Raw genomic sequence first — 25,799 nt, forward strand, 5'->3', positions numbered from 1 at the left:
GGTTATTTAATTACAGTTTGAGCTTTTTGGTGAATAAATTGCTTTGTGTAGCCTGTCTTCAGAATTTCTCTTGATGTAAATGATTTAGAGTTAACAATACTTAGATTGTCCCTGCTTCAGCTGTCAAGCCAGAGTCAGCGGCCCCAGTGATTCCTCCAAGGGACAAATGAGTCACAAGAACAGTACAGTTTTGCCTCTGCCTGCCTCAATTCAGGAAGCTGAAGCCCCCCTGGGTTATGAGACAGCTGTGACTTCTGTTGGGACCAGTTGAAACTTGTCATATGTAATAGTATGTGCCAGGTTCTTTGGAAAGTTGAATAAAACCTCACAACTCTGCTGGAGCTGAAAGTTGCTGTTTTTTATTGGATCTACAGAATAAAAAGGGCACAGAGCTGCTTCTTGGAGTGGATGCTCTGGGGCTTCACATCTATGACCCTGAGAACAGGCTGACCCCAAAAATCTCCTTTCCATGGAATGAAATCCGAAACATCTCCTACAGTGACAAGGAGGTAGGACATGTCTGTACTTCCAGTGTCACTAGGGTCCAGTGGCTGAGCAGAAGCTCTTTTCCCATTTCTCTTCCTTGCTTCTTGTAAGTATAATCCTTTAATTCCCGGGCTTTTGGCTTTTGGTTGTTGATTTTTAAAGTATTTACAGAACAGTATTGGCATCCTTTTTTCAAAGGGCATCACTAAACCCCTCTACTGACTAACAAGAGTTGACAAGTTCATCTTGACAGGGCTAAAACCCAAAGAACAGGAAACAAACAAATAAAAGTAACATTTCTTATTGCTTGTCTTTCTTTTTTTTTGGTGAGAAATTGTCTTTGTATTTTAGTTTGGTGTATATAATAGTCACCTCTCTGTGCCCAAGGCTTGATAGGAAATAATGTTTGTGGATTTGTGTGTGTGTGCATATTTATATCTCTCTCACCAATGATATAAATAAGTGTATCAGACTAAATATGCTTATAAGAATCTGAGAATAACTGAGAATGAATAACTCAGATGAACACTCTCAAAATTATGCCATTTCTGTAAAGGATGGTGACTTTTCCCAAATGCTGTCAGCCTTCTTCATTTATTCATTGTTCATTAATTTTAAAGGAATTTTGTGATTCTGCTTTGTGTTAGGCTTTGTAGGGGAAACAAAGATGTTGAAAACCTAGTTTCAGCCTTCAAGGAGTAAAGTAAAAGTTTGAATGCTATGATAAATAACTGCAGTGTTAGGGATTAATGATGAAGATGATGGCGATATAGTGCTTTTCCATTAACAAAGCGCTTTCACCCGACTCTCTGATTTAATCCTCATAATAACACTGCTGTAAGGTAAGAGCCATGCCTTCACTATCTCTGGGTCACATCAGGAAGCAGAGAGGCAGTGGGATTAAGTGACCTGTGTCTGGTGAATGACATAGCAGGTGCTGAGCTTCAGGTTTACTAATGCCACATCTCCTGCCCTTTTTTTTTTTTTTTTTTTTTTTTAGCTTTTTATTTTGAAATATTTTCAAACTTATATGATAGATACAAAAATAATAATGACACAGAGAATTCCAAAATATCTCTTCCCCTCCAGATACCCCGACCCACCAATTTGCCATATCTTTCTATCTGTCGATCCATCTGACTGTCTGTGTATATTTATCAATCTGTTTTCTTCACACTTGTGAGTAGGTTATATACATTATTTTCCTTGAACACTTAATACTGCCATGTACATTTCCTAAAAACAAGGATATTCACTTATGTAATCACCTTAAGACAGTTATCAAGTTAAAGAAATTTAACATTGATATAAAGCCTACAGTCTGTATTCCAGTTTTTCATATGTCTCAGTAATGTCCCTTTGAGCCCTTTCTCTCCGTTTCTAGATCCCATGCAGGGTCATGTATTGCATTTAATTGTTGTCTCTTTAGTTGCTTTCTTTCTTTTTTTTTTTTAATTGTGGGAACATACGTACAACAAAAAGTTTCCCATCTCAACCACTCTGAAGCATACTGTTTAATATGATTAATCACATCCATAATATTGTGGTACCTTCATTATTATTAAAACTTTCTCATCTCCCCAAACTGAAACCCTACGCCCATTATGCATTAACACCCCATTTCCCCTGCCCCTCTGCCCCTGGCAACCCGTACTCTAATTTCTGTTTCTGTGAGGTTGCATATTCTCCAATATTTTCTTTGTAGTTACCAAAGAAATTTAACATCCTAAATCCATAATAATCTTGTTTGCTTTGATACCAACTTAACTTCAGTAGTATACGCAAATGATGTTCCTATAATCCCTCTGTCTCCTCACATTTATGTAGTTCTTGTCACAAATTACATGTTTATACATTGAGTTCAAAACCACTGATTTTATGTATTTGCCTTTTAGATCCTGTAGGAAGTAAAAAGTGGAGTTACAAATCAAAAATACGGTAGTACTGGCATTTATATTTATCCATGTCTTTACCCTCATCAGAGATCTTTATTTCTTCTGGCTTTGATCTATTGTCCTTTCTTTTCAACCTGCACAACTCTCTTTTGCATCTCTTGTAGGACTGGTCTAGTGGTGACATTCCCTCAGATTTAGGTTTATCTGAGAATGTCTTAATCCCTCCCTAATTTTTGAAAGATCATTTTGCCAAGTATAAAATTCTTGGTTGGCAGTTTTTTGCTTTCAGCACTTTAAATATGTCATGCCACTGCCTTCTTGCCTCCGTGGTTTCTGATGAGAAATCAGCACTTAATCTTATTGAGCCTCCTTGGTACATGACACTCTGCTTCTCCTTGCTGCTTTTGGAATTCTCTCTTTATCTTTGGCATTCAACAATTTGATTAAAATATGCCACAGCATGGATCTTTTTGGGTCTATCCTGTTTGGAGTTCGTTAGCATCTTAGACATGTATGTTTGTATCTTTTGTTAAATTTTGGAAGTTTACAGCCATTCTTTCTTGGAATATTCTCTTTCCCCTTCTCTCTCCTCCTTCTGGGACTCCCACCATGCATATATGGGTAGGCTTGATGGTATCCCATAGGTTCCTCTGGCTCTGTTCACTTTTTTTCACTCTTTCTTCTTTCTGTTCCTTGGGCTGAATTATTTCAGTCATTCTATCATCAAGTTCTCTGATTTTTCTTCTACCATCTCTACTCTGCTGTTGAATCCCTATAGGGAATTTTTTTTATTTCTGTTACTGGTTGACTTGAGCTCTGTTTGACTCTTCTGTGTAATTTCCATGTCTCTACTGACATTCTCCTTGTATTCATCTATTGTTTTCCTAATTCCTTTTAGTTCTTTGTTCATGTTTTCCTTTAGCTCTTTGAGCTAATTTAGGACTGTTTTTTCTGAAGTCTTGGTCTAGTGTGTCTCAGGTCTGGTCCTCCTCATTGATGGTTTCTAATACTTTAATTTTCTCGTTTGCCTGGATCATCACTTCCTGTTTCTTTGTATGTTTTGTGACCTTTTGTTGAAACCTGGATATTTTGCTATTTTAATGGTTATTGCTGGAATATAGACTCTGAGGTCTCTGTTTCTTAAGCTTGTATCTAGCTAGTGTTATGCCAGAGCTTTCCCTGATTGCCAGAAGCTAACAAAGAAGGAAGGAAACAGAAAACACATTTCCCATTCTTTACAGATTGACCTGTGCTAGTGTGCGCTCCTTCAGGGCTTATCCATAAAATTAATTTAGAAAATAGCTCCAGGACAAAGTGTAGGGGCCTCCCTGATCCTTTCTGGGCATACTTCTCATCTTGGGCTTGCACGTGGCCCTAGGAATCCCCCCACCCACCCCCCCATCCCATTTACACAGTTCCAAAATTCCCTTCTTCCCTAGGAAACAGTTTCCTTACATGCCTGGGCACTGGACCCTATGTCCTACAGCCTGCAATCCCCTGCCCAGGCAGGATGACTTTACTGCTCTCCCACAGCATTCTGTAGGGGAAGTTCCATGTGCTGCCTTATACATGCAGGGCAAGTTCTGGGACAGCAAGTTCCTTAGGCCACCAACAGACAGATTGGCCCAGGCAAATATGCTCCCAGTGTGTGCATGAGGATTACTTTGCTCCCTCTGGAACTGGGACCAGGGATCTGCACTGAGACTGAGGGCCTGTCCTGTGCCCAGCTGGTGAGGGGTGGGGCCAACCAGGGCATCACATGATCCTCCACTTTTAAGTGGCCTTTTTCTTGATTCAGCGCTTGGCCTATTACTGCAGTCCTTTAACTGTTTTCTGGAGCTTTGGGAAAGATGTTTCTGCCGCTTCTTACTGGTTGTTGAAAGCTTCTGTGAGGAGACAGAACCCTAAAGCTTCTTACTTTGTTATCTTGAGTAAGGTGAACTCTTAATCCATCCCCTGCTTTCAAGGCAGCCCAAAGGATTGAGCCCTGAGAGCAAAGGAGGAACTGGGCAGAAGGCACACCCTCTGCTGTAGGACAGCAGGCCGGGGTCATACTTGCTGACTTACTGCACTTGCACAGCCAGGGCACGAGTGGAACGTGAATAGCTGTGATGGTTTATGTTGTCAACTGCAGAGTCAACTGCCCAGTCTACCCTGAGTACGTTTCCTGTCTTCTCTATCTTCATAGCAACTTGAAAGGAGGAGTACCAGGCCCCTGCTTTCCAGTCCGTGGTTGGGACCCACTCAGCCAAGCTTGGTGAGACAGATTGAGCTTCTGAATTTGAAACCTTCTGGCTTTGACATTTTTGGAAGTAGTTAGTCCAGGAGATGAGCTTTTAGGTATTTCTTTTTTAAAAGCACTTAAATTGAAAGTTCCACATGACTTAAAGCAATAGATGTGCCACGCTATGGTAGTTTTCCCTCTCCAGTTTCATAAAATGTTTTTTGCACATCCACCCATTTGTGTGCTAAGAGGTCCCAAAATACACATTCTTCAAAGAACCCAAGGAGTAAGGTCTCACCCAGTAAAGCTTGACTCAGTAAATTCTAATATACCCTCTTCGGGGGCAAGTTGCCATTACGTTCTGTCATGTCAGTAACTTGTGCAATAAGAGAGCCCCAAGCCAGCTTGATAAAATCGGAAGTAGTCTTGGTAGTTAAGCATGACAGCCATGCTGTCAAAACAGAAATGTAAGTTTATTTTAAGTGATCCATTGATGCTTTGTGTGTGCTCTGGCATGCACAGAGCCTGTGATTACCCCACTACTTGTATCCCACAGGCAACTCTGGAGCTTGACAGCAAGACCAACAGTTAAGCTCACGAAATTCACAAATCGCAGCCTACTCAAGAGCAACTCTGCTTCTAAGTTAACTTGGCAAAAAACTAAGCAGAAGATCGTTTTTTGTCCTCAGAGTGTGAACCCCTTGTAGACGATATAGCATGTGACAGAAATACCCAAGATTCTATCTCCCTAAACATATTTATCTGTTTAGCAAGTCTTTCTTGGAAATGGATATCCATTTTTAAGTGCATCATTAAAATCTAGGGTCTGTCTGGTGTCAAGAGGAGGAGTTGAGGGCAGTGGTCGCTGTTTGTTCTTCATATGCTTCCCTACCTGATGGTCTGGCCCTGGGTGTTCTTACTAGGCCAGCAGCCTGTCTTTATTGTTCCTGTTTCTCTTCCCTTTGATTTCAGGAACTGTGTTTTCCTTTTCTAATTTAGTCCATTCCTTTTCACACTCGGCTTTGTACCTTCTCTTAGCAGCTTTCATCAGATTATCCCCATGTTCAGAAACCTTTAGTGACTCCTGTATCCTGTCCCATCAAATCTAAACTCCTCTGACTGTCTTTTATTCCTCACAACCTCCACCCCATCCCTGCTCCATCCCAGTCTAAGCCCATTTTGTCATCTTAGTCCTCTGCATCTTTCCCACCAACACGTCTCCCTCTCTCTCTCCCTCTCTCGCTCCGCCCCACACACAGTGTTCTTTCCCTATCTCTGCCTCTGTTTCTGTTGTTTGCCTTGTCCAGAATGCTCCTCCATCCTACTTTTTAGCTTCTCTATCATATTCTTCTTTCTCAGACCAGCTTAAGTCCCCTCCTACTTGTAGATTTACTCTGAACTCCCAGGACATTTGTGAATTGTACTACACAGCGAGGCACTTGCTTATTATTTAATTTCTTAAGTAATTAACTGTTACTACTTGAGTTCCAATTAGTTTATGAGCTTCATGAGAACAGGGGCCATGTATCGGACTCAATGAGGGCCCTCCCAGTGTTGTCCTGAAAGTTGGGTCCTTCAAGAATTCTTATGTCAGGTTAACAAGCATTCCTTCCTCACAGCCAAGCCTAAGGTAGTAGCAGAGGCCATACCTTCTAGGCTCTGAACTTGCACTGATCCAGACTTGGTGCACTCAGTCGCTTCTGATTCCCCTCAGTTTGGTGCCTGGGCACTGGGAAACGAGGACGGGGCACAGCCTGGTGCTGGTTCATTGGCAGTGTGGTTGCTGGTTTTTGTGGCATTTCCTAGTTTGTGATAACATTCTAGGCTGTCAGATTGAAGCTGTTTTTTTGCTTCTGTCTTTCAGTTTACCATCAAACCACTGGATAAGAAAATTGATGTCTTTAAATTTAACTCCTCAAAGCTTCGTGTTAACAAGCTGGTAAGTTGAGATCCTGGTTTTTATTATTGATAACTGGTTTTTCCAAGAAAGTGAATGCTTCTTTTCAAAAAGTCTCAGAGTGGCATCTTGTGAGGTGTAGAATGATAGCTTACTTGGTACACACTTTTATGATAGACTTTGAAAGACTTCTCTTTAGCTTAACCTAAAAGTTAAACCTAAATTTTGTGATGAGGAATTTTTAAAAATACATTCTTATTGAAGTGCTTCATACATATAAAAGGATAAATATAATGGATATATAAGACATAAAAAATAACAAAACTAAATACCTCTGCTTTCTGTTAGGTTCTCTAGAGTCAGAGTATGTACATAAAAGTAGACGTACAGGACCATTGGAGGATATGTCCAAATTCAGGCTTGTGCTACATTGTTTTCCAAGGGAGGTAAATTAATTTATAGACCCAACAGCAGTGGGAACGATTTTCTTTTGCTTTATATCCTCAAGACTTGTGCTATCAGCCTTTTTAAATTTTTGCCAATCTTGTCATGTTAATTTTCATTCATGTTAATTTTTATCTTCATGTTTACTAATGAGGTTGAACATCTTTTTATATATTTTTAGGACAATCGTGTTTTCTCTTCTTTCCCCTCTTCCTCTCTTCCCTTTGATTTTTGCTTCCAGGCATATCTGAGGCACTTCATTTTGCCTCTCTCTAGAACCGACAGTACTAGAGGCCATTCACAGAACTTTGGCATTTTACCCCATGCTTTCCTCTTCCGGTTACCACTCCCACCTGCAAGAGCCCTCAGACCATGAAGCTGTAGCATTGGTGAGCTCAGGCAATGAAGTCAGTGTGTGGCTTTAACATTTTTCCCTGGTTTCATGGCCACAGATTCTGCAGCTATGTATCGGGAACCATGACCTTTTTATGAGGAGAAGGAAGGCTGATTCTTTGGAAGTTCAGCAGATGAAAGCCCAAGCCAGGGAGGAGAAGGCTAGAAAGCAGGTGAGCAAGATCTCATTTTAATTCATGTTGCTGCTGCTTGGTCAGTTTTGGCCTGGGAAGCAAGGAGTGGCTGTGGGCTGGCAGGTGCCTGCTTTTATTTATCCCTGTTGGATCTTCATTGGCCGATGCTCTACTGGTGAGATGTCAGCTCTGGAGATGAGGGAGAAAGTCTAATAGCATATTCTTTAAAAATGTCTTTAGTTATTTCTACACTTAAGTGAAATTGGGTGTGCTTAGCACAGTTTGGTAAAAGGTAGCTGAGCATCCATCCAACTGTCCATCTACCTAGCTCTTTTTTTTTTTTTCCCCCTCCACTTGCCTGTCTCCTTTACCTGGCCTTCTCCTTTCTAATTAGATGGTGATAGAATGCATGGCGGCATTCAGTGCTTGCTGCTGGAATGCTAATTAGATTCCAGCCTTACTTCCCCACTGCAGGTCAGCCCAGGCAGCGCATTGCCCGAAGCAGGCAGTGCTGGGGAGCTCGTACTGGCAGACTGGACGATCTGCATCATTGTTTTCTGCTCATAGACCTTTTCTGCTCATGGAAATCCACACAACTAATTTGAGCCTCACTGCTGAGAATATCAATTGTGTTTTGGACGAACTACTAGATAGCAGCTGCAGTTGGCTGCCCTTAGGACTTGCAGGCTCGGAGGTGTAAAAATTAGTCTGTGTGTTGCACTCTGATTTGGGTGAACTAGTGAGTCTGGCTGGGATTTAGAATGAAGTGCCCAGTTTGATCTGGTGTGCATTCAGCTCTTCATCTCTTTGTTCTGAGATGGCGGGCCACAGATGTGCTCTTTGGGATGCTTTGGGGTTGGTGGAATGGGTTTGTTGGACAAAGAAATGCCTTTGAGCCAGTATGAGGTCACGGTGGCATCTTCAAGAAGAGCCCTCTTTGACCTCCGTTCCAGAGGAGCAAAGCTTAGACATGAGAGTTCTGAAAACGGCAAGGATCATGTGGGCCTCTGAGCCCTAGCAGGGAATTGCACGAGCACACCACAGGCCTACACTTCCTGTAGAATAGCAGAGGGACGTCCCTGGCAATTCAGCATCTGGGCAACCGCAGGTCAGGGGCTCTGAGGCCCAGTGGAACAAACCACTGACCTTGGAGCCAGATCTGAAAGTTAGTGTGTGACGTTAGTGAACGACTTTGCTGCCAGACCTCAGTTTTCTTATCCAATACGTGGAGCCAATGATACTGCTTTCTGTCTCAGATCAGATGACTGAATGTACCTGAAGGTCTTTATAAGCAATAAATCACTTTACAGACAGGAAGCTCATTATTATTGGGGAAGAGGTCTTAGTGAAAGTACAATGCTGGAATTAAAGGGAATTACCTCAGTGATTTTTTCTTTTAATGGGGAATAACAGAGATTCAGTAATCCACCTAATGGAAATTGTAATATGATGGACATTAGAGAATAAATGGGCCAAGCTTTTCATTGACCTGCAAAAGGAAAATTGAAGTATTGCTTGTCTTTGCATTATTCCTTCAAATTCCTTTTTTTTGTTTTTTTGCTTAGTATTTAGAAAAGGTAGCAATTTTAGAAATCTCATGTTACTAGAGTTGGGATGAGATTGAAGCAAGAAGTAAGTAATTAAACATGCTTTAATTATTTAAGGAAGAAAGAGTACAGTGGGCATTTCTAGCTTCTGCTTTCTGAGCTCGGTTAGTACCCCAAGATCACAGAGAATAGCACTTGTCCTGCGCTTGTTCTCCTTATTAAGCTCGGCATGTGGCCCAATTAATGCAGTGATCCAGAAGGCAAGGGAGGTGGTGGCGGCTTTGTACTGCTGCCTTAAGGATGGGGGGCTGTGTTCCCTGCCTGGCTCCCTCCTGTTGTCGCCTGGCTCAGGAGTTGCTGCCGTGTGAGGCTGTGCGATTCTGTGCTGTGGCTGCTGCCGTTTCCCCATGAAATACAATGTGTGAACTATTGATGCATCACACAGAACGATTCTATCTTCTCCTTGGGTCGGAGACAAGAGTGGAGCTATTGTTGACGAAATCAGAAGTGTGGGAGGGGTCCGCGTAGATTAGAAATGGTGAGGTGTCTCATCTGACCAGAGAATAAAGCTCTCTGTCTGTGGGGCTCCATTTCAGTGTGGAAGAAACCTGCATTGTGTCCTGTCAGCTGCAGGTCAGAGCTGTGTGAGGTTTTCCAACAAAGGAATATTGGCAAGGTAGCTGTTTCAGCATGCAACTGTGTAAGAATGCCTCTTTCTCTCCAGGTAGAGACTGGGCTTGGTTTTTTGTTTGTTCATTTACTATTGAATTTTTTCACAAGGGGCAGAACTTTAAACTCTACAATGGTTTAGAAGGAAAGAGGGTGGTGGGTGACAAGAGTGACATTGGGTCCCCAAAGGGGAGTCTTTCGAGACGGGACGTTCTTGGATACCTACAGCACCATAGATCTTGAGCCCTGCGACTCTGTGACTGTTTGGTTCGCCTCCCAGATGGAGCGGCAGCGCCTTGCCCGAGAAAAGCAGATGAGGGAGGAGGCTGAGCGCACGAGGGACGAGTTGGAGAGGAGGCTGCTACAAATGAAAGAGGAGGCAACGATGGCCAATGAAGCACTGGTGATTTCCAAGGGGTCGGGTTCCCAAAAGGCTACATTGAAAGTTGCTTGGTTTTCTGAATTAGGACCCCCAAGAACCACCGATTAGGGGAATTTGTTTGACATGCTTTATTTCAGCTTAAAAATAATGGGTGCCTTTTCTTTCTGTCTGTGTTGGCAGAAGCAGATTTAGGTTGAGTTCATGTGCAGCTTGCACCACAGCGCTGCCTTTAAAGCAGGGCTGCTCAGCCTTGGCACCTTGGTATTTGGGTTGGATACTTCTTTGTGGTGGGGGGCTGTCCTGTGCATTGAAGTATAATTAGCAACATATCCCTGATCTCTACCCACTAGATGCCAGTAGCACTCCCCAACCCCTATGTTTGACAATCAAAAATACATGCAGACATTGCCACATATTCCCAGGGCTGGGGGGTGTTGGGGGGAGCAAATTCACCCCTAGTTTTGAACCACTGATTTAAATGGTAAAGAAAAATAGTTTAAGTTGTTTTTCTCCCTCATAAAGCATAAACCTCAGCTTAAGTAGGTACTCATAAAGATGTGCTTGCTTGTTGCTCCACATGGGTGGAGACCTGAAGGACCCTTCTGAAAAGTTGGTGTGGCTTGTCATCTGTTGCCAGAGATTTGCTTGGGGAGTGAGGGGCACTGAGTGGCAGGGCCCTGAGGAGTCTGAGACTGGTTCTTCCTAATCTGAGTGTCTGAAGCCAGATCTGGACAGGAGAATAGGCAAAGTGGTCCCTGTTCCTGCTGATAGCACTCCTCTCTACAGATGCGGTCTGAGGAGACAGCCGACCTGCTGGCAGAAAAGGCCCAGATCACTGAGGAGGAGGCAAAACTCCTGGCTCAGAAGGCTGCAGAGGCTGAACAGGAAATGCAGCGTATCAAGGCCACGGCCATTCGGACAGAGGAGGAAAAGCGCCTGATGGAGCAGAAGGTGCTGGAGGCAGAAGTGCTGGCACTGAAGATGGCCGAGGAGTCAGAGAGGAGGTCAGAGGGGAGGGTCCTCTTCACCCTCCACACCAGCCTGGGAGGGGTCCTGGACCCTGGGACGCTAGCTGAGTAGCTGCTCAGTCCTACTGCTGCCCATAGTCCAAGCTCAACTGCAGCTATCCTAAAGCTGCTGCTTCTCCATCTTCTGGGGTGGGAGAGAGGGTCCTGCTTCGACGGGTTGGTAGGAACTGGGTGCTTCATCCAGTTTGGGAGCTGGAGCCATAGGAAGGAGACAGGAACACAGTTGTTTTGTGGGGTGCACCCCTCTTGTCACGTTGTGACTCTGCTATAAGCCATTCTCCCCCACTAGTCATGTCTGCAGGAAAGAAATGAGCATGTCTACAGATTGCTTTTAGCTGAGGAAACATAAGGAGGCTCTTTTTGCATTAAAAAAATTTGGTTCTTTTCACCTTTTTATTTGGGGGAGGGGGACAGCAGTTATTTTCCTTTAAAGCAGAATCTAGGCACCCACTTCCCTGCAGCCTGTCCTTGGTGCTAGGTCTCCTGAGGCTAATAGGAGAGGAGGGGCAGGATGCCATAGGTCATGACCAGGTTGGAGGGTGGACTGTTCTTTGTATTTTTCAAAGACTGTTCTAGGCTCTGGATTGTTCTGGTCCTCCAGCTCTCAGATAAACACCGGCATATCCTGCATAGCATTTGGCTCTGCCGATTTGGAACACTTGGATTTGGCTCTGGCTACCAAGGTGTATTCACTACAGTTTTCTTCTCCACATTCTGCCTGTCATTCTGGGAATGTAGTCCCCTGATTCCTGCCCTGTACCGGGCCCCTCTCCTTCAGTGTGCGGTCATTGCCCCTGTGAGTGGTGCAAGTCGGGCAGGTGCCCTATGTGGGGCCCTTCCATGTGTCACACCAGCAGGACAAAGGTCTGTTCCTGGGCAGGTTGCCTTCAGGCACTGGTTCTTGCTTTACTGGCTGGGGGCTGCCAAGCATCAGTTCTTTTCATCTTTTGCCCTTTGGGATCCAACATAAGCCCTTCAATCCACTGAACTATTCCTTTGCCCAGCCCACATTTATCCAGAAATGAAGCACAGAAATCTTTCAGCCCCTCCCACAACTCCCTTCCCTTGCCTCTAATTGCAAAGATTCTTGTTTGCTTCTTTTTTCCACCAGCTTCCTTGCTATTCTAGTTTAGGTTTACCAATTGAAATGAATCATAGTCAGAAAAGTTCTTGCTTTGGAAGCTTTGATTTCCTGCAGATGTCTTTCCCTTCCCCCACTATCCTGCCAGGTGCCTTCCTTTGGGTCAACCCATGTCTTCTCCTCTCCATAACAGGGATTTCTTCCCACCATTTTGCCCTTCTCTGGGGAGTTGACAGCTCCTGTTTTCCTTGCAGGGCCAAGGAGGCAGATCAGCTGAAACAGGACCTGCAGGAAGCCCGAGAGGCAGAGCGAAGAGCCAAGCAAAAGCTCCTGGAGATCACAACCAAGCCCACATACCCGGTGAGCATGGGCCAGGCTCGCTGGCCTGGGGCCCTTCCCTTCATTCCTGGCTGGTCCTTCTGTTCATCTGGTGGTACCTTTCAGGGTGACTGTTCCAGCAGACGCCTGGCAGAACAAGTGATGCAAAGAGTATGGAGTTAGGGAACTGGTTAGAACGTCCCTGGTCTGCCATTTGGCCTGGAACTAGTTAGTTTCTTGTCTGGTTGCCAAGATCATAGGCAGTGGGGCCTTTTCCCTATGTGAAATAATGTTTTCCTTATTCTAAGTAATATAGTCCCAAATTATCCTCAAGAGAACTTGCTTTCTAGCTTCTTAATGCTGAGCTGAATGTAATCTTCAACTACTAGTGTATACCATACACCATGATTGTAGTTCAGGGAAGGAATAGCCTGTATATCTCTCTAAGTGAATTACTGCCCTGCACCAACCAGCCTCCAATCCAAATTTTGGGACAAGGAAGCAGCTTAAGTTAAACATGGTCACAAAATAAATAGAGAAGCCCTTTCTCTTCCTTTCCTCTGTCCGTTCAGCCCAGCAAAGCAAACATTTTTGCACACCCATTCTATTCTGAATGAATACAGTGCAGATGCCTAAAGGAGGAGCACTTAGTCCTGCCTTGAGGGCTGCCTGAACTGACTCTTGAAGGGTGAGTAGTAATTAACCAGGTGGGGAAGAGATGAGAAGGGTATGCCAGGCGAGGACACAGACGTGGACACGGACACATGCGGGAGGGCATAGACAAGCGCAGGGCACAGAGACGTAAGCTGCCCGGGTTTGAAGTAGAGAAATGTGAACAATTTGCTGTGGCCCCTGTGTTCTGCTTATCTATGGCTGTGTAAGGAACCACCCCAAAGTCAACCACATGGCTGAGAACCCCCATTTATTGTTATCTGTGGCTCTGTGGGTGTGCTGGATGGTCCTTGTTTGGGTGCTCTCAGGGGATTCTGTCAGATGGCAATTGGGGCAGGTCATCTGAGGGCTCAGCTGGGCTGGTTGCCCAAGATGTGCATGTGTTTTTTTTTTTTTTTTTTTTTTTTTTTTTTTTTTAAATCATCATTTTATTGAGATATATTCACATACCACGCAGTCATACAAAACAAATTGTACTTTCGATTGTTTACAGTACCATTACATAGTTGTACATTCATCACCTAAATCAATCCCTGACACCTTCATTAGCACACACACAAAAATAACAAGAATAATAATTAGAGTGAAAAAGAGCAATTGAAGTAAAAAAGAACACTGGGTACCTTTGTCTGTCTGTTTCCCTCCCCTACTTTTCTACACATCCATCCATAAACTAGACAAAGTGGTGTTTGGTCCTTATGGCTTTCCCAATCCCATTGTCACCCCTCATAAGCTACATTTTTATACAACTGTCTTCGAGATTCATGGGTTCTGGGTTGTAGTTTGATAGTTTCAGGTATCCACCACCAGCTACCCCAATTCTTTAGAACCTAAAAAGGGTTGTCTAAAGTGTGCATAAGAGTGCCCACCAGAGTGACCTCTCGGCTCCTTTTGGAATCTCTCTGCCACTGAAGCTTATTTCATTTCCTTTCACATCCCCCTTTTGGTCAAGAAGATGTTCTCCGTCCCACGGTGCCAGGTCTACATTCCTCCCTGGGAGTCATATTCCACGCTGCCAGGGAGATTCACTTCCCTGGGTGTCTGATCCCACGCAGGGGGGAGGGCAGCGATCCCACCCTTCAAGTTGGCTTAGCCAGAGAGAGAGGGCCACATCTGAGCAACAAAGAGGCATTCAGGAGGAGACTCTTAGGCACAAATACAGGGAGGCCTAGCCTCTCCTTTGCAGCAACCGTCTTCCCAAGGGTAAAACTTATGGTAGAGGGCTCAACCCAGCAAACCACCAGTCCCCTATGTCTGTGGTCAGTGCATGTGTTTTTAAGCCATACATTGGAGCAGGCTTCATATAGCATCTTAACTTTGTTCTTTTCTCTTAACTATAAATCTGGGAGATCATTCATGTCCAGCGTTTTAATCACATTTTGTTGTTAAGTGGATGAATAAACCAGCCCCCTACTGATGAACAAAACTGCACTGAACATTCTTGCATACAAATATTTGCATATAAGTATAAATATATCGGTAGAATAAATTCTCATAAATGGAAACTGTGGGGCCAGGTGTTGAATGTTGATGCTCTCCAAAGAAGTTGTACCAGTGTATGCTCCCAACAGTGGTGCAGCGTCCAGCACCCATCATTTTTAGAAATTTCTATGAAGTGTAACATACATACAGAAGAGTGCCCAAATTGTAACTGTACAGTTTGATGAATTTTCACAAACTGAACACAGAACCCACCCATGTACCCAGCACCCAGATCAGAAAAACAGAACATGTCTAGCACCCCAGAAGTCCCCTCAGCATCACCTTTAGTACCCACGCAGACAAGCTGCCTTGGGCCTTGCTATCATCTCACGTGATTGTTCTGAGCCTCTGCTCTTTCCCAGACCCTGTCTTGGACTCAGTGAAGGGTCCAAGGATGAGAAGAAGGCAGATTCTGCCCTCAGGAAAGTTTAAAACAGTAGAAAGAAGGCACAGCCAAAAGGATTATTGTACAGGATGGAGTTCAAGAAGGGCCGTTACAGAACCGTAAACAGTGTTAAATGACAGCAAAGGAAAGAGTTGCCAGCTGGTTAAGAGGGACCTAGAAAGGCTTTGGTGAGAGATTATAGTATTTGAGATGGGCCTTGAAAGAGACGGAGTGTGGGGAGAAGGAAGGGTGTAGGCACAGGTGCAGAGAAGGGAAGGCAATTTGGTTTAGGTGTTTCGTAGGGCAAATGTTGGGAGAACTTGGGGAGGTAGGTTGGGGCCATAGTTTGACCCTTTTTTTCTAGAATGAAAAAGTCAAAAAAAAAAAAATCTGATTACTTCACCCTCTGCATCTAGACCTTCTCTGGCTCCTTCTTCAGAGTCAAACCCTTAGCACACAGGTGGAGCCTTTCTGGTCTCATCCCAGTTTCCTCCCTCCATTGTCTTCCTCCCCATCCCACCTCTACCTCCCCCTCTGGCCCTATCTTCCCCATTTTCCTCTCCCCTACCCCCCCTCCCAACACTGGCGCTGCAGACCCCTGCATTCTCTCTGAACACTCTGCCCCCCCCCACCCCCAGTACCATGCCCATGTGTATTTATTGTTCCTCTTGCTTGATGAGCCATCTTCTTCTGGCATGTTCTCTGATACCAGCAGAAGCCACATCTCTTAGCACGCATTCTTCAGCTCCCTTAGCCTCTGTTCGCTCCCTAACTACTGTTTTACCTTATTTAACCATGATGATCTGCGAACTCATCTACTACCTAAACAAGACTTTCATCTGCTGAGAGTCAGGGACTCTGTCTTGTTCTCTGTGTCTCCAGCTCCTAGCACAGGGCTGGATGTTTCTTAAAAGAATAAGCAATTGAGAGTTTGTTTTTACTTTGGCTGAGAGTAAAGAACTGTTAAAGGTTTGAGGGGAGGGGAAGGGTTTGCCTGGACTTGGAATCTTTGGGTGAGTTTACCTGACACTGGCCTGTGTGGGGGATTGAAGAGGGGAGAGAAGGGAAGTGTTAATCATGATGGGAAGTCTTGGTGAAGCTGAGAGGGAGGGGCCCATGTTGTGCTCATTGCCTTTGTGTTTGCTGGAGGGTGGGTTGTTAACCTAGCAGGGCCTCTCTGTTCTTGTATAATCCAAACTTAATCTGGGATTTCTCCTCAATAGCCCATCAACCCAATTCCAGCGCCATTGCCTCCTGACATACCAAGCTTCAATCTCATGGGCGACAGCCTATCTTTTGACTTCAAGGATACTGACATGAAGCGGCTTTCCATGGAGATAGAGAAAGAAAAGTACGTAACCCTCTTGTGTGCCCTGCTCTAGGCAGCTGTTGTACTGGAGTAAGTAGATCTGGGCCTGGGGAAAGCCAAGGGTCACTGAAGAGGCCTGTAGCCATCTCTTGCAAAGGTGTGCTCTGTTCTCACCACTGGAGGATGAATTTCTTAATCGCAGGACAGCAGTAGACCAGCATATGACTTTCCAGAATGAAAATAGCACTTGATTGGTGACCTGGAGTTTATAGTAGCTCAAAACCTCACCTAAGATGTAGGGCTCAGTTGTCAGGGGGTTTCCAAGTCAGTCAAACTGCTGTTCACATGGTAATAGACTGCAGCCATTTCCTAGTTGTGTTCTTTAGCAGCTGGCAGGACTCCGTAAGATCTGTGGTGGTTCCTATGTTTAGAGCAGAGTGACAGAGAAGCAGCTAGGCCTGAGGCAGAAGACAAATGGCTAGGGCAGCTCCCAAGTTGGCTATCTTGGCTGCATGGGGCCAGCTGAACTGAACACCAGCTCTCCCTGATCACAGCAGCATCTCCATCTTTGTTCTGTGGTCACTGGGAGTGGATCAAAGACGGAAAGAATTCTCACTGCAAAAAAGGGTCCTACCAAGAGCCCCTGGTTCCCAGAGCCCAGGTAAATGGGCTGCCTTATGTCACAGATCTAATGGGTAATGCACTTTTTTGGCCAGAGAACAATACCAATAGTTAAAATGTGTTGAGTGCCTGTGTGTCAGGGCTTTTTAGCTTTTATCTGATTGTATTCATAGCTAACATCAAAGGTAGGTTTTAATGTTCCCATTTTATCTGTGAGAACTCAGATTTAGAGAGACTGATGTACTCACCCAGTGTCACATCACGGATGAAAAACAGACCCAGGATGCATCCTCTTACCTGTCTGACAAAGCCTGTGTGCTTTTACCCCCTACGGTATCCTTGGGATAAATTCTTTGAGAAAACATCTCCTTGGAGTCCAGCATGGGCAAGCATGAACCAGGCCGTGTCTCTGTAGTATCTGCTGTCTGAGTTCCCCTTCCAGCCTTTCCCAGTTTTTCCAGGCATATATATTTTCACGGTTATGATCAGGGGGCATCTACATTCTGATCTGTGTCCTGCTTTTTTTTATAGTTTGCCTTTTTTTACTTGTCATACATGTTGACAGAGTCCATACTATCTGTTGCAATCACTACAGAATGTTCCTTTGTATTTGTGTTGCATGGTTTGCCTGGCTCTGCCCTTGTTGCAGACTCTTGGGTGGTTTCCAGATTTTCACCCTCGTAGATACTATTGCCCAGTGTATCTACTTGCAGCTGATGTGGAGATCGTAGTTGTCCCCTTTCCATTGGGGATCTCCTTTCCTCATGTTGTCTGAGTGATCCTTTGTCATCTTTGGGAGATCTAGTCCCAGAGCAAGTGGGAGTGTGGACGTGGCCTGTCAGAAGAGGTCATTTGAATGGAACTACTGCTCTGAGGAAGGATGGAGACAAGGAAATTGTTTGGGATGCCAGGAATCTTGTTTCCTGTATTGTTTTTTTTACAGAACTAAAAGCTGTCTGTGATAACTGGGATTTGTTGAGCACTTTGTGAGAATTTACAGAGGACTTTCCTATACTTTGTTATTTAATCCTGACCACAGTCTTGTGACCATTATCTCAATATTATGGGTGAGGAATCAGATTCGGAGTAGTCAAGTGGGCTCATGGGTGGCAGAGCAGAGACATGAACCCCAGGCTCCAGACCCTGAAACCCACCCCAGCAACTCGTGGGTCATGGAGCATCTCGACCACGATTAATGCAAAGCCATGACATGCGATATCCTTTTGCCGGCAGAGTGGAGTATATGGAGAAGAGCAAGCATCTACAGGAGCAGCTCAATGAACTCAAGACAGAAATTGAGGCCTTGAAACTAAAAGAGAGGGAGACGGCCTTGGATATTCTGCACAACGAGAACTCCGACAGGGGTGGTACTAGCAGCAAGCACAACACCATTAAAAAGGTATCCAGGCTCTCTTGTCTTTTGCTCATCAGGACAGTCTTTAGGAAATGTGAGTTTGGCATCTGCCTTCCTTGGTAGCTGAGGCATTAAGACTTGTCATTTTTAATATGTTCTTAGTTCAGGAAATTTTTTGACTTGTGCCAGAAAGGGAATTTAAACTCCCGATGATTATGAACCCACTGGCTTGATGGAAACTTGTGTTAAAAGCCCTGATGAAATGAATCCCTGTTTTGGTATGGGTTTTGATCCCTCATTTAGCAGTGAAGTGGTTCTGTCTTTTAAGCCAAGGGGTGTTATGCCCAGGGAGCTACCTTACTTAATGAGAAAGAAAATGAAATGGAGATTCATGAGGAGGGACTTTCCCTCTAGTCTTTTCGTGTTTCTGTGTGGCAAGGACTATACAGTCCTGTTCTTCATTTGAAAACTACATTCTGTTTTTGTGCTTGAAAGAAACTCTCTAGGAGAACCCTTCATGTTTTAAAAGTTGAGACTTCATTTATGTTGCTAACAGTTCCCTATCTTTCTCTATTGGTATTTTGAGCTTTCCACATTTCAGAGGAAGTTAAATTCCATACTAATTATCAGCTCAAAAGGATACTTATGTCAGGCAAAGAAGAAAGATCCTCTTTTCCCAGCTGATGCTCTGCTCTTAACTGATGGCTCCTGGATCAGGTTAACACCCATAAAGTAGGCATCAAGATAAGACTATACATTGAGTTTAGACAATGACTGATGTGGTTAACTTTTCACTCTTTACCATAGTCTTTACAACAGTCTCCCAGTTTCAGAAATATATCTGTTCTCGGTGTTTAAGCTGAAAACTCCGAAAAGATCTGTATCCACCTGGCATCATTGGTGGGTACAGTTGGGAGCTTGGGTTGCCATCTCTTGACTCGAGTTAGTATTGGCACCAGTTAGAGAATTCCTTGTTAATAGTGAGATCTGAAAGGACAGGTTTTTCCACGTCTCTGACTTCTGTAATTTATTGGGATGCCTTTCCAAAACAAAACTATTGAACAGCAAAAGGGGAGTTTTAAAAAATATAGGGAGGCCTCTGCCAATGAGCAGAAACGTAAAATGATGCGTGGGCCAGTGAGCCAGTCAGTCCTTGAATGAGGTGCCTTCAGACCCCCACGCCTTGTCATCTTGGCCCCAGTAGCAATTTAATCTTCACCACTGCTGCAGTGAGCTGGGCCCTCAGCCACCAGAACCTGGAGTGGTGCGAGCTGGCGAGACCTGTTTCCAAGCCAAAAAACAAACATGAACAGTCACTTGTCACGTTTTAGGCCTGTGTGTGCATTTTGCAAATGGCGCATGTGGCATTGTTGATATCACAAGGGTATGTTTTCTTTTTCTTCATTTTATTTTGCTGGTTTAGCCTCAAGCCCAAGGCAGAAGACCTATCTGCATTTGAGCCCTCAAAGTAGGTTATTCCCAGGTACTCTATATGTGGTGATGGTACTGCCCCCTGTAATACTAACCCATGCATGAGCTTGCCTGTCAATGTCCTTGGCACGCCAAGCCCCTCCAAGGGCAGGTGGTGCCTAGGTACTGGCCGCAGCATGCTTTGAGTCTGAGAGCAACCATTTGCCCAGTGGGACCCGACTCACCCGTAGGTGTCCAGAATGCTGCCTCGTTCAGAAGAGCATGTCACGGGGTCATAGGACCGATCGTCCTTCACTTTTTATGTCATTGTTGGGCTGGGAAAGGTCATGGCTTTTTGTCCAGTCAGGTCTATCTAAAAGTCCTTTGTCTTGGTGGCGTGTGTACTCCTTAGATAAATAACCTTAGCATGGAGATGGGGCGATTTGGGTGCTTTTAAGACTGGTTCCTTAACTCAAGATTAAGATCTTTCTTGTGGTGATAACCTCATGGTTGCACCTGTCAGCTTGTGGGCATCAAATGAAGGGGCCGTCCATTTTTGCTTATTTGCCTTCAGAACCTCCTTTTCTGGACACACCCATTTTCTTTTCAAGCAGAGCAAACTAATAGCAGAGAGGTCTGAATTGTAGGTCTAAGTGTGCTGTTGTCCATCAGCACCCAGAGGTTCATCTCTGCATGGGCACCTCTGCAATCTGGAACTGAGTTATGGTTGGAGTGAACTCCCATCAGAACAGTGCAGTCGTGGGAACCCAGTGAATGAGCAGTCAGTGGTGGTTAAGTGAGTTAATTGAACGACGGCTACCTTTCTTCTGCAACAGTTCATTATCCTTCCAACATTTTTAGGCAGTGGAGAATAATAAAATGACATCCTGCCCCTGCTTCTTACCTAAATCCCCGGTAGTACCCATGCCAGTGAGCCAGACAACCCCTGGCAGCAGAGTAGGGTTTGTCATTTGGAGTCCTCACTGCTGTTGCTGCTACCAGAGTAGAATAGGCTCTTCAGTGCTCTCCACCAAAAAGTGGGATGTGGTGTAAGATAGATCCCATCTGTGGTTGTTACCCAAGCAAGAGAGGTTAGATACTAAAAATACTGGATGGACCTTGTTATTATAAGATGGATTTGAGCTGTCAGTTGGGTTCTGTGACATGAACCCCGATTTGTGTGTGACACTTTTTGTTTAGTGGGCCCCTGTTTCTTCAGCCTTCATACCATGCACTGGTGTTGAATACCCCAACACCAAACAGTCCATGGGGGGATAAAAAATAGGTTAGCTCTGACCAGGGCAGTTCTGACCAGCGTCGTAGTGGGCTGGCCAGGTGTGTCGTCTGCTCGGGTAGTGAGCACAGGGAGCCTGAGGACTCCTGGTGGGGTCACCTGCTTTACTGTACTCTGTGTCAGCACAGGGGCAAGTCTGTGCCAGCCAGTGGTCTCTGCATTCAGCCTGACTCTTCAGCCTTACAATGATTCCTGCTTTCTTCTTTCTTTCATGATTCAGAATGTTTAAATTCTTCAGAGTCCTGATTCCGATCATCAGTTCTCACTGAGTTATTGTTGTAGACAAATAAGGCTCACTTTAAAGTCAAATTTATACAGCTAGGATGTAAACAAAAACTTTTTTTTAATTTCTTGATGTGAACTTGTTTTCAAAGTGGGCTGCCAGCCTCCGGTTAATCAAGAATTCTCACAAATCAAGGGTTAATAAAGCATGAACTGGGATTTTAATATAGCCAGAGTTATTTCTTCATCACTAGTAAAATAGTAGCAGTTTTTGCTACACAGAAGTTTGATGCACTTTCCGTTTTCTAGACCAGGGCTGATGAGCAGCCACCCACGTGCACTGAGGTGGCTCTGGGGTCATACCTCCTGGGGTCTGGGCTGAAGCGAACCTCCTTAAAGAGGCTCATCGGAAGAGTTGGTACCTAGAATGTCAGGGGCAGAGCCCATCTAGAAAGTCTGGGGATGAGAACTGCAAAGGCTGGTGGTGAACCTGGAGTTTCCAGTATCCTGAAAGCTCATTAATCTTGGGTCAAACCAGCCTATATTGATTTTTATTTTAATGTTTTTTGTTCATAGGTTTCTTCAATTAAAGAATGGTTGTCCTAACTTCCGCAGTCTAGGCCTATCCTCCTCTGCTTCTGGGAGAAGTCTGGGTGCCTGAGGCTATCTCAGCAGTACTCATGGTGGGGGGGCGGGGGTAACTCAAGGTAATTTCAGGGCTGCCTCCCCCCACCCCCACCCCAGGGTTACCAGGGCTGTGCGATAAAAGAGAGGGCCACATTCCCTGGGAGTGTCAAGGGGCCATCCAGTCTATTAACTGAGATTTGGCCTTATATCTCTGCTTGCCACTTACTCTCTGTTAGGGCTCAGTGTCCTCACTTGTAAAAGGTGAATGAAAATGTCATTACCCACAGGATCGTTACAAGGATTGAATGAGGTAATGCACGGGAAACACGCACAGTAAGAACTCAATAAAGATTTTAAACTATAGAGAGAAACAAACAGTTGTGAATGTGGGGCAAGGGACAAAGGAAGCTTTGGAGGTTGCAACCACCACATTTGAAGTGCACAACTAGTGGTGAGCATATTCATTAATTATATTACTTTCCTTGTGTTTGGAGGTTAAAAACTTAAAAAAAAAAAAAAAAAAAAAAAGGCCAGAATTAACTTCACTGGTTCCTTCTAATAACTGATTTGGGTTTGCAAAAGTATATTTTTCTCCTCCTGCTAATCTTAACTCCCTACATTTCCGTTTTTCCCGACTGATAATCAGTGTAACTGGCTTGGCATTTGCAGCTGAGTCACAACAGAACTAGCGATCAAAAGCGCCCCTGGGAACCTAGATTCATTTCATTCTCGGGGGAGCGGCATGTGCTCCTGGCACCTGAGTCTTTTGAGCAAGGGGATTGAGGTCGGCTGGCAGGTTGGGTGGATGTGAGGTGTCCTGGGCCTTCAAAGCCCACTTGTGTTAATGGTGTGAGTGCTGGCCAGGTGTGGCTGAGCTCTGCAGCCTGACCCTGGGGTTGAGCAAGCCACCCTGGAGCAGGTGCACACACTTCGGGATCTTGCTGTCATCCCCTCTCAAGGGACAGCTTTCACTCTTCTGACCCTGAGCTGGTCTGAGTGCCAGCAGACTAGTCATTGATTTTGTGCCCATGGTCTTTGAAGGAGCACGGATTTCAAAGGAAACAGACAAATGAGAAATTGTGGAGGGCACGGAGCTTGGAAAGCCTATTTTATTAGTAAAATGGTTTGAACCTTCAAGGTCCAGTTGTGGGTTTCCGGTGGTGGAAGAACAGGAATAGAGAAGCCTTGACATTTATCTGGCACTCTAGCTGCCTCTCTTGGATCAGGAAGACATAAAAGTCCAATGTCATCTTCAATTTGTGCAGACTCCCCTTGGAGAGGCAGGGCTGGTGAAGTGAAGTATAACACTTAAAACACCCGGCTGGAAAGCAGTAAATCACAGGGAGAGATTGAATGCATATGAAAGGCATCTCCCACAATGAAAACTATCGGCCAGAGCCTCCTTGGTGACCTCTCTGGTCTGCATTGCCTGCCTCGAAGGGGGCTGCTAAATGGCTTATGTTAATTACATGGTTAATGTTCACCCCTGCTTAGGGCCCCAGTAGCTAAGTATCTCTGCCGCCTTTGGAAACTGGGCATGGCCTGGTTAGCACCTCCTCTGCCCTGACATAAAAGACAGCGCACTGGCTCCAGAACCTTCCCTTTGTTGTTGGAACACGTCAGTGTGGGAGGGAGGAGGAGAAGAAAGAGGAATGGGGAGTGTGGTGGGAGTAAAGATCACCACGAAGCAGCAGCGTCACCGAATGTGGGTATAGAACACATAGGAGAAATTGCAGTGGCCCATCCAAACAGCCTCTTGGCCCCCTGCCTCTGTCGGAGGCCCAGGGAAGGCATCGGTCTCAGGGTGCGTTCTTCCTGGACCTGACACCTCAGGCTCGTTCCTGATGGCCACTTCATCTCTCTCTCTCACACACACACACACACACATACAGAGCACTGTATTTCTAGGCAACTATTAACTGTTAGGGACTTACAGTTTCTTGCTTGTTTCTGATAGCTCTCAAAAGATGATTCTACCAGCCTATTTTCCCAAAAACTACAACCCATTCCCTGTTTTTGGTCAAGCAGTTGCTCTTTGGGCCGTGTTGATGAGCCTACAAATCTGCCTTGCCCGCCTGTGATGTTTTACTACCATTTGGAACTGCCTGAGGACATTATTTGGGCCTTATTTGAAGCAGTAAAACATCCCATTTTGCCCTCAGTGCTGAAGATATGTTTCAGTGCGGCTGTCCTCCAGCACCTGGTTCGTTAACTGCAATAGCGGGAGGGAGAGATGGATGCACATTCCCTCTGCAGGCACGAGGCTCTGTTAGGATTCTTGATCCTTACGTGATTTCTCTTTTTGAGACTGGCAGTTTCAAAATGACATCAATGTATCTGGACTTTTGTCCTTGCTCAGAGTTCTCTGTAGATATCTTTTCGCCTCTACCTGCCCAGCGAGGTGAATCAGGCCGATTAGCCCATCTTTCAGGTGGAGGAACAGAGGAGCAAAGGGCCCTGCCAGTGTCACATGAGCAGCTGGTGACACAGGCAGACACTGGCTTACAGGCACCTGTCTGCTGCTTTAGGTCCCTAAAGGGTTAATGAGCAAGAGGGATCCCCTGGGCTTCCCTGGCAGGTTCCTCTCTAGAATAGTTGAAGTAGCTAATACCAAACTGGATTTGTTCGTGGGGATGGACTGGGCCTTTAATTCCACCTCTGCTCCGGATTGTGTGTGGACAGCTCTCTCCTTGTGCACATCACCAGAAGGCATTTGGGTGTAGGCTGTCACCAGCAAGCCTGCAGGAAACCTTACCCAGGCCAGCTTACTGCAGCTATCCCCTTTCAGCAGCCCTTCCTCCTCCACTCTGGCCTGGAAGGGGGTGGGGTGTTTATCATACCCAAACCAAAGATTTTGTAGGAATTTGCTGCTACTGGGCTTGGCTGTCACCTTTCTGCTCCAGAGTCTGCCTGCTCCAGGTAGAGCCAAGTGCCAGAGACCCTGCTTGTCGTGTTGTATCTGCTCCCTCCCCCCTCCTTAATTTTCAATATGTAGTGGCGGAAAGGAAACATAACATGATTTTAGGGCTTGCATTTCAATTCCGCTGCATTTTTATGAGACAAGCTGAGTCTTAGTGCTTGGAATTATTAGGTTAGTATCTAAAATGGGTTCAGTATTATGGGTTTTATTGCTTAAAGTGAATTGAACTGCCCCCTCCCACCTTCCTTTTTCCTCCCTGGGGTTGAGTGGATTGAGGAGAGGCCCATAGAGACTAGTTGAAGTGATCCTGGTGCTCTGATTAGTTTTGCTCTCCCAGTTTCAGCAGAGAGCTTTCTTTCTCTCTCTCCACTGACAGCTGAAGTGGTGCTGCGTCCCTTCCACCCCCATCCACCCCTCTTGCTATAGGAACAAAATGATCACAATGCGGCCTTGTGAATCAATTTTCTCTATGTGCTGATGAAAGTGTAATTCATTCTTAATCAAGCAGCCTTGCTGCTGCAGGCGCCATGCCTAAATACATTTTGTTATCCTCCCATCACTTTGGGAAACGATCCCCCCAAAAGGACTTTCAGAGGAGAGCTGGCAGCAGTGAGCAGCCTGCCGCGTGCTGAGGACAGGGAACACTCCTGGAAGTGATGTCCGAGGAGCCTCTGGGGCTGGAAACTTTCCACTACGACCCCCAAGAGAGATCCACAAGTGTTTTTCACTTCCAGGCTTGCCATCTCCAGCCCCTGGGGCCATTTCTTGGGAGTGGGCAGGTGCTAGATGAGTGTTTCCTAATGAGCTGGAATTCTCAGCAGTGAGCAGAGACCAGCATATTTCATGTAGCTGGGCTGGGGAGAGCCTCCTGGGTGCCAGGGCCTGAACAGGGCTGAGAGGAGCCAGCCCCTATCCTTTGTAAGGAGGCAGATGTGTCTCCCGAGTCTGAGCTTGTTTGAATTGGGTGGCTATGTCCATTTTTGTCACACCACACAGAGTTTAGAG

The 25,799-nt window shown here is 45.2% G+C and overlaps 1 protein-coding gene across 4 annotated transcripts in view; it reads left to right on the plus strand.

The window, feature by feature from the left end:
* NF2 (neurofibromin 2) overlaps positions 1 to 25,799 on the plus strand; it is a 101,837-nt gene that overhangs the window by 68,640 nt on the left and 7,398 nt on the right. Inside the window, exons 8-16 of one of the 4 annotated variants that reach the window (XM_037816806.1) lie at positions 375 to 509; positions 6,470 to 6,544; positions 7,399 to 7,512; positions 9,970 to 10,092; positions 10,858 to 11,075; positions 12,435 to 12,540; positions 16,261 to 16,388; positions 18,201 to 18,366; positions 19,745 to 19,804. In XM_037816806.1, the coding sequence (XP_037672734.1) occupies positions 375 to 509; positions 6,470 to 6,544; positions 7,399 to 7,512; positions 9,970 to 10,092; positions 10,858 to 11,075; positions 12,435 to 12,540; positions 16,261 to 16,388; positions 18,201 to 18,366; positions 19,745 to 19,780 (1,101 nt within the window). In that variant the 3' untranslated portion in view covers positions 19,781 to 19,804. Of the gene's footprint in view, positions 1 to 374; positions 593 to 6,469; positions 6,545 to 7,398; positions 7,513 to 9,969; positions 10,093 to 10,857; positions 11,076 to 12,434; positions 12,541 to 16,260; positions 16,389 to 18,200; positions 18,367 to 19,744; positions 19,805 to 25,799 lie in introns of those variants that run through there. The other 3 variants (XM_037816805.1, XM_037816804.1, XR_005213989.1) reach the window with 3 other exon arrangements.

This window comes from Choloepus didactylus, chromosome 23 (genome assembly GCF_015220235.1).
Source record: "Choloepus didactylus isolate mChoDid1 chromosome 23, mChoDid1.pri, whole genome shotgun sequence".
Taxonomy (NCBI): domain Eukaryota; kingdom Metazoa; phylum Chordata; class Mammalia; order Pilosa; family Megalonychidae; genus Choloepus; species Choloepus didactylus.